Source organism: Thrips palmi, unplaced genomic scaffold (assembly GCF_012932325.1).
Source record: "Thrips palmi isolate BJ-2018 unplaced genomic scaffold, TpBJ-2018v1 HiC_scaffold_4, whole genome shotgun sequence".
NCBI classification, from domain to species: Eukaryota; Metazoa; Arthropoda; class Insecta; order Thysanoptera; family Thripidae; genus Thrips; species Thrips palmi.
This window is the reverse complement of record NW_023144631.1, coordinates 9431312-9446204: the sequence shown is the minus strand read 5'-3', so window position 1 is coordinate 9446204 and position 14893 is coordinate 9431312. Positions and strand designations below refer to the sequence as shown.

Below are 14893 nucleotides of genomic sequence, written 5' to 3'. Positions count from 1 at the left end.
GAGGGGGGGGGGAAGGAATCCACGGACCTCGGACAATAGGGGTTCTTGGGAACCCCTAAAAAAGTCCAAATGACCGCAGTAAGTGTAAAATCGATCAACCGACACGCTCATCTCTGATGTGAACACCCATTCACGAGGGCGCCCTACCACCGTGGCGCCCGGGGCTGTAACTTATTAACAGCACGTCTCGCATTCTCGCACCACAGCCGGGAACGGCTCTGTGAGGCGTAAACACGCACCTGCCATGCCGCAGTGTGTTGGTTGTTGCTCTGTATCGTCCTAGTAAGCGGAGAGGGTAAATACGAGACTCTCCACGAGCGCATTCCACGTGCTGGGTCTCGCCGCACGGGGAGGGAATGCGAAATACGTCTATTTTTCTGACCTGATTCGAGGAGTGGACGCACGATGAATGGCTTCCCCCTCTCCTTCTCTCCCCCTCCAGTTCTGGCCCTAGCGCAAGCCCCCGGGCTGCTGGCCCCGGCTGGCCCTGCCGGCAAAGTCGAGAGGAGGCTCGCTGGCCGGAATGACATGGCTTTCGCCGGGGGTTGCGTCTGCCGCGGTCTGCTTCACGGCAATTAGGAGCAAAGCGCGCCACCCTCCTGGTTCTCTCCTGGTTCCCTCCTAGTTCCAGCCAGGCTACCTCTTGGTTCCCTTCTGGTTCCCTTCTAGTTCCCTCCCAGTTCCCTCCTGGTTTCATCCAGGTTCCCGCCTGGTCACCCTAACACCTTTCTCGCCCCCTTTTGGACCCCCGTGTGTAAACACTCGGATGCTGCACTAAGGCAACACGTTGAGATAAAATGATCAGACAGCTTACAGTAAGGTTTTATTTGATGTTTTTATTTTGTCTTATGGAATATCCGCTTTCGTTTCTCACGGGCCTCTTGCTCAGTGTCACCCAACCAATAAGTGATCAACGGCGGCACCGATGGGTCCCAAGATGCCGCGGTGCTCGTGACCACCGAGTCGACTGCTTCGGTCGGAGTTCTGCGACTTCTCGACGGTCACGGTTTCGCTGGTACTGCTGCTTTCACGCTTGATCGGGTCGGAGTAGCCCCACTCGCCAAAGCCGGAGGAGCCAGACTGCTCTGACTTCTCGACGACCACGGTTTCGCTAGTCTGGCTGCTGCCCTCACGACCCAAACGGTCAGCGTAGCTTCCGCCTCCGAGGCCAGAATAGCCTGCGTTTTCTGTTTTCTCGATGGTCACAGATTTCTCCACTTGGCTGCTGCTTCCATGACTGATTGGGTCAGAGTATCTTTCGCCTCCAATGCCGGAAAAGTCAGAGGATTCAGAATTCTCTACAGTCACAGATTTCTTAAATTCGCTGCTGCTCTCGCGACTGGCTGGGTCAGAGAAGTGACCATCTCCAAAGCCGGAAAAGTCAGAGGATTCGGACCTCTCAATTGTCACAGATTTTTTCACTTCGCTGCTGCCCTCACGACTGGATGGGTCAGAGTAGTGATCATCTCCAATTCCGGAAAAGTCAGAGGATTTGGACCTCTCAATTGTCACAGACTTTTTCACTTCGCTGCTGCCCTCGCGACTGGCTGGATCAGAGTAGAGACCATCTCCAATGCCGGAAAATTCGGAGGATTCGGACTTCTGAATACTTACAGATTTCCTAGATTGGCTGCTGCTTTCAGAATCGATTGGATCATCGTAAGTTCGGTCTCCTAGCTCGGTGGTTCGGGATTTCTCGACAGTCACACTCTTCTTAGATTGGCTGCTGCCCTCCTGGATGATTGGGTCAGAGTAAATCCCGTCTCTGTCGGAAAAGTCAGAGGATTTGGACTTCTCGATGGTCACAGATTTCTCCACTTGGCTTCTTCCTTCAAAACCGATTGGGTCAGAGAAAGTCCTGTCCCTACCAGAAACGTTCGAGGATTCCGACTTCACAACAGTAACAGATTTCTTGGATTGGCTGCTGCTTTCATCGCTGATTGGGTCAATGTAACTCCCGTCTCTGTCAGAAAAGTCAGAGGATTCGGACTTCTCGATGGTCACAGATTTCCTAGTTTGGCTGCTGTCCCCATGGCTGATCGGATCGGAGAGACTATCCGCCCCATAACCAGAAAAACCTGAGTTTTCGGACTTCTCAATAGTCACAGTTTTGCTGGATTGGCTACTGTCACGACCGATCGAATCAGCGTAGCCTTCGTCTCCGATGCCGGAAAAGCCGGAGCTTTGGGACTTCTTCGTAATGACAGTTTTGCTGGTTTGGCTGCCCTCACTACCGTTCGGATCTGCGTAGCCTCCGTCCTCAATGCCGGAGGTTCTGAACTTCTTTATGATGACTATTTCGCTCGTTTGGATGCCTTCGCCACCGAGACGCTCCCTACCTCCCAAGTGACCGCTTGAGTCTGATTCCTCGGTGACCTTGGTGAAGGAGGAGCTGGAGTGTCCTTCGGAGTCTCCCAGGAGACCACTGCTGAAGTCGTGGTCGGTGGACACTCTCCGCTCGCGCTGGATCTCGGAGTCACGTCGATCCCCATCGTTGAAATCAAAACCCAAGGGGGCGGCGGCCGTGGCGTGTAGGGTGGCCAGCACGGTGAGTGCAATGAGCACGGCTTGCATCGTTCGAAGCACCATGGTCTGTGAAATGAAACAATATTCAAATTTGCTGTGTCGTCCCGTTGAAAACAGTGCGCTTCAACAAAAAGTTCCTGCATGGTCGATTTCATTTAGCGTAACGTTACGTCCCAATTATACCGGTATGAAACAACCATACATAACACATTTAATGACAGTGCAGTGCAGGCATGCCGCATAGCCAGGCAGCAATCATCGGCCCCAAACGCACTGAAGGCCGGAAGCACCATTAACGGCGGGCAGGAAGTGGCGTGGTGGGGTTTCCGGAGGGCTTTCAAATGGGCGGTCGATACCAAGAGAGTCGCGCCGGTGAAGGTTCAGTGGTCTACTCGGTACTCTTAACAGTGGGGCTTGAAGGTTTCCCCTTCCAATTATGAGGATTCCTGCCCGTCCTGACGCTATCAATTTCTTCCCTTTGAGAGACACCTGATTGACAAGGTTTGCATTGGCCTCGACCGGAAAAGATTCTACTCTAAGCGGCACTCTACTGCAACGGGTCTAACAATTATGCAAAGTAAATCCCTGGACAGGTGGAGATTCCATGAAGGCAACACGAAATGCAGATCAATGAGTGGGGCTTACTTCGTTCGATGGCCCGAGACGCAGCGTGATAACGGTAACGTATTCATCTTACCTGCGCTTCGCGGTGGCGTGGAGTGTAGCCGCCAGCTCGCCGTGCGGGCCTTAAGTAGTAGGAATGCCTCACGGCTCGCTTCCCCAGGACGCGACGGGCGTGACTTTTGGGCCAACAGCAGCACGTTTTAGCCACACTCGTTTTTTGGCGGTGACTTCGGAAGGCGGTGTTGATTCACTTGCCCTTGCGCTTTGTTCGGACTAATTATTGCCCATAAAAAGATAAACTTTGGTGCTGGTTACATCCAGAAAATTGTATTTAAAAAGTTGTCATCTTGCATTTAGAGGCATTGAAACTTTCAAACAATAATTTGATCATTTGCTTTTACTCAGCGTATGCTTCATCTTTGGTTTTTCAGTTCCACATCAAACGTCGCTGTCACCCTTCGCGCTGAAGGCCTGCAATCAGTTCGATGCCATGCCCCAGATATACGCGCTATTGCATCAGAAAGCTGGCCTCAATCAGCTCTCTGGCTGGCCGGCAGCGCTCCATGCCAAAGCTATTTTTGCACAAAGCTGGGAATCTCGTCTCTGTGATGCGGATGGGGCTGCATTTGCAGAGATCAGGTGGAACGCGACCAACAGACGTATTTTTTATGCATTTGATGCAGGGAAAAAAATTTAGCGGAGTTTTTTAAAATATAAAATAGTCGCTCTCGTTGACGAGACGAGCCCTTCGACAGTGCTTCGTTTTACGGTTTGCGGTAACCTCTGTCGAATTGTGTTGCTGCTAGGATACGCGCAATCCTAGTGCCTTAACAGTGCACTTTCCAGTCTAGACAGGCGCAGAGGGCAGCATGGTCGGCCAACACGAGCCGAGAGTGCTCACTGCGATTGGGCACGAGCGCGGCTAAGGACCCGCCGACTCCGCGCAAAAACAACAAGATCGGAAAAAGCGACAATAACACTTAAACAAAATCAATCTAACATTTTAATAGAAAGAAAACACAAATTGGATACAACTTTTTGTTGATGCAAAGTTTGAACAGGTGACTTCAGGAAACGCATGACCTGATCGCAGCGTTTTATCTCATGAACCGTGTAAAAGCAAAAGGTTTAAGGACTATAATTTTTTCAGCTCTTCCGATCAATACCCCAGACGGCCATTTCAAGGCAGGTTGTTCAGTTGCGCCCCCCTGTAGGTGCATTCAGTAAATAATAATCAGTCAAAAATCGACCGGAGTCACTCACAGTGTCACCAACGACGCCAGGCGGCGAAAATCAATCGGGAACCCAGAACGATTAATCAATCAGGGCGGGAGGCAGCGATTACTCGAACCTCTCGAGTCGTCGCGCACCTCCCCTCCCCCACAGAAGACATCTCTTTTCTTTCGTCCGTTCGCCGTCGCTTCGGCGTGTCCGCAACGGTGCGTCCATAACGATCGGGCAGTCCAAGGCCGGCGTGGCAGGGCGGGCGAGGCGGGGCTGGGCCCGCAGGGTGGCATTTGCGTCCCGGGACACCTCTATTCGCCCCTTTTGCGCGGGCCGGCGTCATTCAGGCGTCCCGCTCGGCCCGGCTCGGCCCGGCTCGGCCCGGCTCGGCCCGCTCGGCCCGCTCGGCCCCGCTCGGCCCCGCTCGGCCCCGCTCGGCCCCGCTCGGCCCCGCTCGGCCCCGCTCGGCCCCGCTCGGCCCCGCTCGGCCCGAGTCACGGGAGAAGCACTGCAAATGAAGTGCCAAGCACAGCCAGCGCGACGCGATTCACCGGGGTTCGGCGAAGCGAGGCGAAGCGAGGCGAAACTCGCAGAGGCAGTGGGCTAATCCACTTCCAATCAGAGAAGTGGCGTGGCCGGATAAGCGGAAGTAACTCTTTGACTCGGTCTCTTTGGTGCGCAACTCGTGGCCCGGCCATTCACCATGGCCGCCAACACACCGACCGCGTTGGACACACCGACCGGGCGACGCACTGGCCCACGGCTCGCCTCGCACGAGCTGCGCGAGCTGCGCGAGCCACCCCCGACGCCAACCTGATCCGCGCGCTTTCTTCGGTGACCACGGCGTGGATCGATGGAGATGAGGCAGTGCGAGGCAGAGCGAGACAGGGCCGGATAGAGCACGTTTTTCGTTTGGCGCGCCGCGCCGCCTCGGCGTCTCGTCCGTTGCTCCACAGTTTTCTTTGAAGATGTCCGTTGCGGGCCTCTTGAGAGTAGCTACATTTTAATGAAACGGTTTGAAACTGACCACTGCCTCTTCTCCACTGGCCCGACACTTGATATCGAGCTGAGATAAGGGTCGGCAGACCGTTTGCCGTGGGCCAAAGACCCCCTTATGAAATCCATTGCGTTGAAGTCGGTTGGGTCTATGTGTTTGCCGAGAGACGTGTAACGTAATCAATCCCACCGGCACAGACTCAGGAGGCACTGCCCCCCAGGCCCGACCACTGCGGTCCTTGAAACACTGAACTTTGGGGGCGCCCGCAAGAGTCGCCAAGCACCACTAGGACGGCTAGGCCGACGGCCAGGCAAACACGGTGATCCGGCCTCTGAAGCTCAGCCGTAATTTGGTGGTGTTGGCGTGCCCTTGGTGGGTCACCCCTTTTAACAAGGCTGGAGAAACCACTTCTAATTGGCACAGCTGGGATCAAAAGGGTGCACCGACAAATATATTGTTGTGACAACTACATGTTTCTTCCCAGTGGTTCAAAAGAACAGTTAGGTTGATGCAACTAAAAATCAGGTGCCCTTTATTTCAGCTACAGCAATTGAAGCGTTACATTAAGGCAATAAATCTTGGAAAGTTTCAGGAGCCTTTGGTAAATTATCTGTTTTTCCTAGTGCTAATGACTTGACTTCATCCCACGAGTCGGGCCCCCGGTTTAGAAGGGGTCTTGATGGCTAACACATTTCACGGTAAAGCCACCGAGCCACCGTCACCTTCGCCCGGAAAATGCCCTTTGCTTTCCTTTCACTTTTCGATCAATCGGCGGCTTGCTGGAAAGCTAGCGGCGACGCGGCGTCGCAGCCCTGGGGCCGGGCCGGGGCTGGGGTTTCTAGGAAAGGAGGCTGGCACGCTGGAGGGGCGTGGCGGGGGGCTCAGGTTGTGCGGCGCGCTGCGGTCTTGTGGTGGCGCGGTGCTTAGCAGGGAGGGGAAAGAGGGGGCGGCCTAGTCGTGAAATCATGTTTCTGTAATGCTTCAAGTCAAATGTGTGAAACTTCTCACCGGACGTCTGGCCCGAACTCCAAAAGCAGTTATACCACAACGTCCAGAACAAACCTTTAACCAGTACGGAGCTGATTGAAGGTGCCCAGGGAGCGCGATCGCAACGCTGCGCCGATAGTTTTCTGAAACGGGAATGCTGTTGGAACGCGCATTTCGCTTTCCTGGTGACATTGACGAGGGTCGAGACCTCGGCGTTTTGGGTGAAACTGTCCCAGCGATCCAGGCTCCGCCGGCCGCACCGCTGACGGAACTCACTCCAAACTCATAAGCACGTCCCTACGTCCCTCTCCCATCACAGCATTGTCCACGAATACCTCAACTGATTCTCCGCGTTCTCGTAATTCAACTACGGTCAGATGGAGTGGCTTTGGGACAAAGGGTGAGCACGTTACAGCAATTTCCTGGACTAACTTTTGACATTCTATAACCTTTGATAAACCAAATGTCATGTCTTCATTGTGAAAATAGCAGTAGGGATGTCATCAGTTCTAAATAATCAAATCTTGTTCAGAAAACTGCTGTCCAATTCGTCCAGCGTCCCAAAATTAGCCCCAACAAACCCCATTTGGACGCAGCGAGGCCTCCCTCAGCCAGTCCACTGCCTCGTGGCTCGCCACTCCCCTCTAAAAGCAGCGCCGCGCGGCACTGCGTCAGCCCCGCCGTCAGCCCTTCACTGCGATGCCTAGCCTGGCTGCATATTCATCGTGGCCAGACAGGCCGCTGCTCTTGACAGTTACACTCAAATTTCACCGAAAAAGACGGGCGTGCTAACTCGCATCCGAGGGCCGAGTCCAGAGGGAAACGGAGAAAATGACAGGTGTGCTGCAAAGGGCAGGACGGAGATCCCCCCCCCCTTCGCAAGCTTCGCCGCGTTTGACGCACGGTGGAGTGGGTTATGTTCCTGTTTCGACCCTCTAATATCTCTTTCATACCTTTTAAAAGCGAATTTTCTCTTCTTTTCGGCTGTCACAACGCCACCGACCACGTTCTTATGGAATTGGATACACATTTACCGAAATCCCTCCTTTTAATGAAGCTTAAGATGGAGTTAGGAAAACTACTTAAGTACAGTCGCATCAGGTGCGGTTTAAGAGGGGGAAATTGGCGTTCCCCCTCCCCCTCCCCCGTGAGATTTCCTTAACGCCTGCTGGTAGGCAACCGGCATCACATCCCCTGTAGGTAGGCAAAATATACACAAACGCCCCCCTGTCGGGGGCTGCTTAGACCGCGCCTGAGTCGCATTGCATTTACAACTTTCACGCCACGCTTGTACACGGTCAGGACACGACCCTTCCAACAAAGTTTCCCTAGGAAGAAAAAAAGTCCCAACACCTCACCGCAACGCGCGTTTCTGCTCGATGCCCAAAATCCACAGCAATCTACTGGTGTTTGTTTCGCTGTATTGCTGAGCCGCCAATCGCTAGAATCCATCCTTTTACTAGGAAACCTTTCAGGGGCGGGGCTGCTGGTTGGGACTGGCGCACACCCAATTGCTGCAGAAAATATACCCTCGTTCAAAAAAATATATGTTGCAACCTGATTAGGGAGGGCCTCATTAGTGCCAGGAAAAGTTTCTATACCGTTCTTTGTCAGTGACGCCAGGTCAGCCCAGGTTAACGTCTAAATGGAAAATGGCCGCACCCTAGACACAGAAATAGACGGCGGTCCTAAAATTGTTCAAGTAAAAATTTCTAAGGCAAAAGTGCTTATATTTTAACAACCCTAGATGAAGGGGAAAGGGGGAGGGGTGCGGGCGCACATCGCCGGACATACTCTTGGGTGAGCCTCCGCTGTCGCGGGGTATGGACGCGACTTCAAGCGCAAACACTCCGCGACGCCAGAGACACACGCGTCGCGTATTGCCAAGATGACACGGTTCTGTGACAACCATCTAAAAGCCACCCCCCTCTCTCCGCTTTATTTGATGCGCAGCATAGACCCAAAAAGCTGGGGATCTTTTGCAAGACCACTTGTGTCCGACCCAGGCTGTTTAAAACCAAGAATAGGTATCGACGTAAAGGGGACAACTTAGTAATGTGCGTCTTTTCCGTCACCATAAAAGGATTCGTGTATTTTTGTCTAGAGTACTCCTACCCATTCAGTTAGAGCAAGGGCCCCTTCACTTCCGGGTGGCGTGGTAGGGGAGGGAAAAGCGGAAGCGAAGGCGATCAATGCCGTCAAAAGCAGAACCCTGCTGTAGAACCGCGCCACGCTGTAGACAACACCGAGCGGCTGTTTTCTTCAGTCAATTCGACGCGGCGAACGTTTGTCTCTTTTGGGGACGACCTTTGGAGAGTGCAGGTCAACTGAATTTAGAGCATCAAAAGCGTGCAGGCTTGTTGGAGAAGTTTGTGACGCCGTGCAAAGTGACTCTCTTCAAGGGGCAAAAACAAACTTTTTTCTCTTAGAGTGCGATATTTTTTTTTTCTCATCAATTGGCTTATCCGTTTCTCATACATTGGGCGAGACGCGAGTTTCGTCTAGAACCCATTAGTGGTCGTGTACTTATTTTCACTTTATAACTCCATTGTGATGACTGGTAAAATGCGCGTGTTTAAGATAAGATCTACGTTCTGTTTTCATTTTGCCCCACTGCCTTGTCAGTATGAGTAGAAAAGACAGGAGAAGAAACACATTTCCTTTCATGTACATCAAAAGCATTTAATTGAGAAATCAAAACAATTACTCATCTGATTTTCCACTTTTACGATCTTTCAAGTACAGGTTGCTTTTCTTACAAAAACCGAGCAAATGTGTGCCTGGTTTCCCATTATTAATATTAAAAGTAAATAACTATCTTACAAGGCAACACAAACATGGAACTTGATTATATAAATAAGGGAGAATATAAATAATACATCTAATATCACAGATACTGAGAGAACCAAGGGTAAATGCGTATACTTCAGAATGTACACAGATAATCATAGTGAGATATTCAAACAAAATGTCAGGCCCAGAGGCAGGCAGTAGGAAATTGGATCATTTTCTACGCTCAATGGTAGAAATTAGTCAAAAACTAAACATGATGGTCAAAATTTACTCGCAAGAGGGATTTGGCTATTAATTTACCATGCACACTAAACAGCATATGGTTGTCCCCTTGAAAGAAAGTAGCTGCATTGACAAGAGCTGAGGCTCAGCCACGACATGACCCTCGACGAGCCTGCTGCGCGTTGGACTTGACCCAACGCCTTTCCAGGCGCACGTTGGCGCCGTCCTTCAGTCCGAACGTCACCCCCGCCATGATCTTGAAGTCCTCCAGCCTCTTGGGGCCGTCGGGGCAGGGCAGGATGCGGAACTGCCTCAGGATGGTGGAAGCCACCACCTTCGCGGACATCATGCCGTAGCGCTGGCCGATGCAGTTCCTCACGCCAGCACTGCAACACGAAAGAAAGGTCTTGGTGACAGGGACTGGATATACTTGGAGATCAAACGTGCAGTAGTGGGTGAGCATAGGTCTACTTTCAGTGCCAGGAAGGAACTTACCTGAACGGGATGAAGGCGAAAGGGTGCCGTTCTCGGCTCATCTCCGGCAGGAAGCGATCCGGGTCGAACTTTTCAGGGTCAGGGAAGTGCTGGGGGTTCCTGCAAACATAATCCTCCGTTACACACGCGTTGACGGGGAAAATTTAGAGTCTGCTTGCACGGGATTTGCAGGCTGCGTGTGGCAAATGTTACCTGTGGGTGATGTAGGGCATGACGGCCACCACGCTGCCTTCGGGCAGCACCGGTCCGGAGGGCAGCTTCACGTCGCGCGACACGGTCCGTGAGAAGGTGAAGAGTGGCGGGAACAGACGCAGCGTCTCCTTGAGGGCGCACTCGAGGTACTTGAGGTGGGGCAGGTCGTCCTCCTCCACGGGCCGGTTCGAGTCACCGAACACATCGTCAAGCTCCTGTAAGGAAATTAACATCAATTACGGAACTGTTTGCCACCCTTGTGTGTCTCAAAACTTATCAACCCGGTGGAATGTTAAGACCAAATCAAAATTTTTAAATTGCTATAGATTCAAGAACGAGTTGTTGCACGTTTTGTCAGGATGCAGTCGCTCAGTGTTCGCTGGCTACACACCTTGGCCACCTTGTCCTGGACGTCGGGGGAGATGGACAGGGAGAGCAGGAAGAAGGACAGGAGGTCCATGGTGGTGCCCACGGCGCCCGCACTCAGCGTCTTGAGCTCCTCGATGATGTCGCGCTTGCTCAGCACGTGCGCCTCGTCCGAGGTGAGGAAGTGGTCCAGGAAGGACTTCCTCTTGCTGTCCGTCGGCGACTCACCACTCTCGAGCTGAAACCATTGAGGTAGCGTTACACTTTGCACGGCCTCTTGTGTGATGATCTAACGATCTGTAGTCGGCAACGCGCTTACCAGCTGAATCTTGTGCTCCAGCGTCTTGGACACGAAGGACTCGGAGCCGCGCACGCAGTCCTGGTATTGCTGGTACTTGCTGGAGAACTTGAAGATGGCGTCCACGCTGTACCAGGGCCGCATCACGCGGTGGAACAGCATCTCGGAGCTGCGGATGAGGCAGTCGCAGAAGCGCTCCTGCTCCTCCATCAGGTCCAAAGGGATGTCCCCGGCCGAGAAGACGGTCTGGCAGATGGACTGCGCGGAGTAGCTGCCCAGCAGCGGCGTGGCGTTGAAGGTGCGCCCCGTGCCGGTGTGGCGGTCCAGCTGCGCGCACAGCGTGGACGCGTTGCGGGCGAAGACGGGCACGAAGCTCTGCACAGGGCCAAAGGTTTCGTTGAGCATCAAACTGGAAGACCAGATTGGCAGGTACCACACTGCTAGCGAAAGCCTGGGGTTTACCTTGAGGATGTCGAGGTGCAGGGACGGGCTGATGGCCTTGCGATGCCGGCGGTGCGTTTCCCCGTTCAGGGTGGCCAGCCCCGTGCCCAGGATGGGGGACAGCGAGTCGTACACGATCGGGGGCTTCTTCTGCAAGTGCGGGCTGCTGAACACGATCTGCAAGGCAACGCCGTGGTTCAGAATCGAGGCTTTTCGTTTTTTTGGCCATTAAGATCGCCTAGAAATGTTCGGGAGGGGGGCGGGGGCGAGGGGGTGAGGCGACTTGCCCCCCCAAATCGTGGGGGCTCGCACCCTCCACATTTTCATTACGATCACAAAACTGCAGCAATTCGAGCTCGAATAGAAAACCAGGATTGCAAAGTCGCAAGTCTGTGGTTTGGCTTCTACAGCCGATCTGCGGCATAGTCTTCTTCCAGTTTCCCTGGAATTTTAACCGTTTGGCTCTGGCCGCAAAAGCGAGCATAGACGCCTAAAAAGGCAAACAGTTGGCTATCCAGAATTGTGGCAATTTGCATTTAGCTGTTACGTCGCTGGAGTCAACATTTTAAGAATCGAAACCATATGGGTTTGCCCCTACGTAGGCAACCTCTCGAAATTCTAAAATTTCGCCCCCCGAAAGTACTCGGCGAGCCTGCTTATCGTTTTTGCCATCAAATCGCCTAGAAAAATGTCTTGGTGAAAGCATTTGCAGCTGTGGCGGAGGGAGTCAGCAAGTCGCTGCACTGATTTGGCCTACTGCTTTTGGTTCCTAATGTTCACTCTCACACTTTCACATTTTTTTCTCGTTTAGAAGTTAACTGCTGCACTTGAAAACTAAGACTCGCAAGGTCCCATAGCTAGTCTGCACCACGACAACTCACCTCCAGGTCCACGGGGTCGCTGACGAAGATGCAGACGGTGGGCGGGGCGTAGACACGGACCACGGTGCCGAACTCCCTCGCGGCCTGCTTCACCTTGCCCAGGAGCTGGTCCAGCGGCCCGGCGAAGCGCAACACGCCGACGGCCGGGCCGGGCACGGCGGCGCAGCGCCAGTAGAGGCGGGCCGTACGCAGCATGGCGGGGCCCAGCATGGCGGCCAGCAGCAGCACCACGACCGCCAGCAGCAGTGGGGACATGGTGACGACGGGGAGGCGCCAACAATGAACTGCCTCCGGCAGGGCTGGCTTCTTAAGCACGCACGTCCGGATGACGCGCCACGCGTTCTGTGACGCGGGAACACAATCAACAACTTTTTCCAGCGTCGCGACGTACAGAGTCGCGATGTCTGACAGGAGTCAATCCGGCGTCGCCAGCCAGCGGATCGGTTGAATGGCGGTGACGCTGGTCACTGCACGACACACGACCAACTGAAGGAGCCCTGGGTGGCCCGAGTCTTTTTATCACATTCAAACCAGAGCTAATCTCGGCACTCGGGCATCCCATAAATGAACCGCCTCCCGCCCCGCCGGTGGATCCCGCAGGCTGCTCGAGACCGAGTGCACTGCGGAAATTTGGGAGAATCAAGAATGAGAGGAAAAAACTGGCATTCCGTATCGCTTGGGAGACACATTCCAACAGCCGGTGGCAACTCCCCTTGCCCGGCTGAAACCAGGCTCGGAAGCGGAGCGGCTCCGTTTTCCAACTTTTAAACGAATAAAGCTAATAGAAGCTATTTGATTGCCACATAACGAGTACATCAGGGCAACGTAAAATTTCACGTAGATTACGATTCTGCACTTACATTTGCAAAAGGACGAAGGATTGCGGAAATAATCACGGATTATGTTCATATTGCGGCGTCGGCTCGCTCGTATCAGCTCGTCTCATATTTGCCGAATGTTAATGTAAACAAACTAAAGCAGCTGGAGGAAAACGGTCACTTGCAATCGAAAGATCACACTTTTTCCCTTGGTATAGAGACCATTGCAAAGCTCGAACGCCCGCTAAAACAAGTATTTCTGTAAAGAAACAACAGGGAATGATTTGAGCCGACATAACCTCAATTCCGGAACAGGTTTTGTTTCTCTGTTTAAATACTTGTTTTAGCGGGCGTTCGAGCTTTGCAATAGTCTCTATACCAAGGGAAAAAGTGTGATCTTTCGATTGCAAGTGACCGTTTTCCTCCAGCTGCTTTAGTTTGTTTACATTAACATTCGGCAAATATGAGACGAGCTGATACGAGCGAGCCGACGCCGCAATATGAACATAATCCGTGATTATTTCCGCAATCCTTCGTCTTTTTGCAAATGTAAGTGCAGAATCGTAATCTACGTGAAATTTTACGTTGCCCTGATGTACTCGTTATGTGGCAATCAAATAGCTTCTATTAGCTTTATTCGTTTAAAAGTTGGAAAACGGAGCCGCTCCGCTTCCGAGCCTGGTTTCAGCCGGGCAAGGGGAGTTGCCACCGGCTGATTCCAACTGCCGCATGAGAAATCGGGGTAATAATTTTTGTTATTTGAAACTTGCCGCTAAAGTGGACGAAAGTCCGCGGACAATAAGGTTGTCAATAACAAAATACGTGGAATTCACAAGTCATTACCAGTGTTGTTGAAACATTTTGATAGCAACGCGTACCATAGAAACCCAGTTCGCGTTAATTCAATAACGTTCTTTGAAGAGTGTGTGGGGATCGCACGATGTGGTGTATGTGTGTGTGTGTATCCACCTTTCTCTTAATGAAAGAAGTCACCAAAAAAACCGAAATATTATCAAGTAAACAGCTATTGATCGTGCGACGCGGGCACTATGAAGTACCCTCACTCATTGAAGCAGGCCACTTAGCGAGTCGGCCCCACTTGCGATTGCCTCTGACCGCGGCGCCAGTTCCTCAAACGCGGTGCACGCGTTTGCACTTAACCTTTGGCAGTCCGGCTGATGTGCTGAACATCCGACTATCTCGCGCGACACCATTGTGTACTAAACGCTGACGCAAAACGCGGCTTCTGTCTGGTGGCCTTCAGAAAGGCACCGATGACTCGAAGGGAATCGAACCACAGCTGCAGGCGATCACACCTTGCAAAGGAGATCGTAGGAGTAACCTCGTTTGCGAACTTCCCAACATTGCGGCAATGCAGGTTTTGAAAGAATCCCCACGCTCCGTCGTTCCACTCCTCAGTGACTTTTCATTGTTTTGTCTGCATGTTCGTCAATAGTCGAAGAAAAATGTGTTGTTAGGGCGTGAGAGCCCTTCGACCTGGCAAGGATGGACAGCGTGTTTTTCCAACAGAATGCGTTGTTTATCAATGCATACGATGAAGAACCTAACACCTGTGTCGGGCAAAGCATGGACGTCAGAGCCAAAATTCAATCTCAATGACCCAGCGCATGCCTTGATGGCTCTGTGCACGTTTTAATCAAATAACATACAGCGCTCAAAAACTGAAAATTGCAAGCTTATTAAAAATTGTGCCACCGAAATGTAGAATATATAACATATCCAAGAATGCATTGTGTACAGTTACGGAGGTGTTTCATTCGTTGTTTATCAAATAAATAAGTAAATCAGTAACAACCATTTTATTTACATTAGAGATACATTTCGTTTCTCGTCTACATGTTTTACTCTGGAATCTATCGAAAAAGGCACCATCAGTCACAACAAGAGTCCACCTTTAAGCAATACTCGACACAATGATGGGATTGCCTGGCACAAGGGCCCCCTCACGAGCATATCGTGTACGGAAGCACACACAGACCGTCCCTCGTCGGGTCCACGAGGGGGCCCC

General features: G+C 52.3%; 2 protein-coding genes across 2 annotated transcripts; both read right to left on the bottom strand.

Annotated features, from left to right (window-relative positions):
* Positions 1-810: 810 nt before the first annotated feature.
* On the bottom strand, positions 811-3366 carry LOC117649452 (dentin sialophosphoprotein-like). Its single transcript, XM_034392263.1, has 2 exons — positions 3224-3366; positions 811-2592 (listed from the first exon to the last, which is right to left on the bottom strand). Exon 2 carries the CDS (start codon positions 2587-2589, stop codon positions 892-894), a length of 1698 nt encoding a protein of 565 aa, XP_034248154.1. The 5' UTR covers positions 2590-2592; positions 3224-3366; the 3' UTR covers positions 811-891.
* A 5889-nt stretch (positions 3367-9255) lies between these two features.
* LOC117649707 (cytochrome P450 4V2-like) lies at positions 9256-12546 on the bottom strand. Its single transcript, XM_034392679.1, has 7 exons — positions 12047-12546; positions 11187-11342; positions 10746-11099; positions 10452-10664; positions 10061-10275; positions 9869-9967; positions 9256-9759 (listed from the first exon to the last, which is right to left on the bottom strand). The coding sequence occupies exons 1-7, from the start codon at positions 12299-12301 to the stop codon at positions 9519-9521; spliced, it is 1533 nt and encodes a 510-aa protein (XP_034248570.1). The 5' UTR covers positions 12302-12546; the 3' UTR covers positions 9256-9518.
* Positions 12547-14893: the final 2347 nt, after the last annotated feature.